Genomic DNA, 1,932 nt, shown 5'->3' with positions numbered 1-1,932 from the left:
TGCTTTACTGGTGCATTTGGATTAGGAAGTTTAGTGATCTCCGGGAATTCAGAAATCAGCTTGTGATACGCCGAGTCACCGGTAATCGTTTTCACCGAATGAATGCACGTTGCGTTTGAGACGCGTCCGGGACGTTTCAATTTCGTTTTCAAGTCACGTAGGAACTTGTTGCGAAGGTCCGGGACTAAGTCGAAATAATGAAGGAAGTCCGCACCCAGTATAGGAGTTGACACATTGGCGATGTAAAATGGCCAGGGAAAAATTTCGTCTCAAGCCGAAATTCACGGAAAGAATACGTTGGCCGTACACCTCGATGGATGATGAATTCGCGGCTGCGAACGCTTGAACAGGCCGTTGTTTGCGCTGAGAAAGGCTTGCCGGCAAGATCGAAACATCACTGCCCGTATCAACGAGGAAAGATAGATTCGTTTTCATGTCTTTCACAAACAGGCGACGTGACGTAGATTGCAAAGAGCAAGTCGCCTCTACTCTTTGCTGAGTTCGTTTCCCGAATATTTGCAGGGAGAGACACATTTCTTGGCATCGGTGCCGAATCGTCGATGATACCAACACTCGTCGCGATTTTTCGATCTGCTACGCTGTCGCGGGTAGCGATTTCGGTACGGGCTACGACTTCGCCCTCGGGAAATCTCGTCGATTCGCACATGGAGCTTTTCGATTTCCGACAACAAACGTTCCTCGATGGAATTCGCGGAAGAGTTAGAACAGGCACTTACCGCTTGTGGTGCTACGTCCATGACGCGATCGGCGATTTCGGCCGCTTTGTCCAACGTTAGTGGTGTGACTGCAGCCAGGATAGATTGCACAGATGTTGGCAAATGCTGAAGAAACAGTTCCAACATGAGCTCGTCCGGAACGCTGTGTGATTCCGCGCGACGCCGCATGACGCGCAAAAGTTCACTTGGACGACGATCACCGAGTTGCTCCCCAGTGAAAAGTTTCCGTATCTCTTGCTGTGACGATTCACCACTGCGCTTGATTAATTCCGATTTCACGTGTCCGTAGGGATCTGTTGCCGTTGGATTCGTGATGACATCGCGGATGACGGAAGCTGCTTCCGGTGGTAGATGGGCCACTATGTAGTTGAATTTTGTGCGACTGTCCGTTACCGGTTTCGGAATCCCCAGTTCGAAAGTTGATTCGCACATCAAGAACCACAGTGTAGGATCGGCGAAATTGTACGGTGGTATCTTTACCGCTGCCACGTCCGCCATGCTTTCGCTTTTTGCGTGGGCGAGAATGTTCAACAGCACGTGTTGTTTCCGTTGAGATGCGTCCGCTGTTTCTTTTTTTAGATATAATGTCTCAACTGATGATCAGACTTTCCAAGGTCACCAATATCGGGAATTATGAGATGCATCGGTTGCGTGTAGTTACAGAGACATATCTTACACAAGAGACGGACTTTATTTCACACAACATCCTATATACATGACGAGAAACGAACTGCGCAATAACTAGAATAATCACCTGATGGCGCTTTGAGCGCGTACATCAATCCTCGCTCTGAGGAAGTGGCTTTCTTTTCCCACACGTCGGCGGCGACGCCACAAATTCGTTTTACTTAATTGGCAATAAGTCAATGAACTTTCTGGATTTTATAACGAAGTGAACTCGGAAAAATAAAAGTCATCTAGTCTCCACCGGGACTCGAACCCAGGCCCTCTTGCATTCCGGGTTAAACGTGTAGATGACAGCATGCTTTGCCCGGAATGCAAGATCATTCATTCATCTGGTCTCCTCCGGTTCGAGTCCCGGCGGAGACCAGAGGACTTTTTTCCGAATCCACCTCGGCATAAAATCCACAAAATATCTATTTCCTTGACTTATTGGGCTGAGAAAAAAGCCGTCTATCTCTAATTGGCAATAGTTTTGCTTCTAGCCATCGTAGAGATGAAAATGAAAGTTTTG

The 1,932-nt window shown here is 47.9% G+C and overlaps 1 protein-coding gene across 1 annotated transcript; it reads right to left on the bottom strand.

The window, feature by feature from the left end:
* Positions 1 to 298: 298 nt before the first annotated feature.
* On the bottom strand, positions 299 to 1,564 carry LOC149065554 (uncharacterized). The gene has a single exon (XM_089253703.1). The coding sequence runs from the start codon at positions 1,233 to 1,235 to the stop codon at positions 486 to 488; it is 750 nt and encodes a 249-aa protein (XP_089109829.1). The 5' UTR covers positions 1,236 to 1,564; the 3' UTR covers positions 299 to 485.
* Positions 1,565 to 1,932: the final 368 nt, after the last annotated feature.

The sequence above is a fragment of the Pholcus phalangioides genome, unplaced genomic scaffold (genome assembly GCF_987345545.1).
Source record: "Pholcus phalangioides strain wild (caught in Gottingen) unplaced genomic scaffold, Ppha-v1.0 ptg000039l_1, whole genome shotgun sequence".
Lineage (NCBI taxonomy): Eukaryota > Metazoa > Arthropoda > Arachnida > Araneae > Pholcidae > Pholcus > Pholcus phalangioides.
This window is presented reverse-complemented; position numbering and strand designations above follow the sequence as displayed.

Excerpts from the sequence above, each read along its gene's own strand:
- LOC149065554 (XM_089253703.1), bottom strand. The coding sequence starts at position 1,235 with ATGGCGGACGTGGCAGCGGTAAAGATACCACCGTACAATTTCGCCGAT.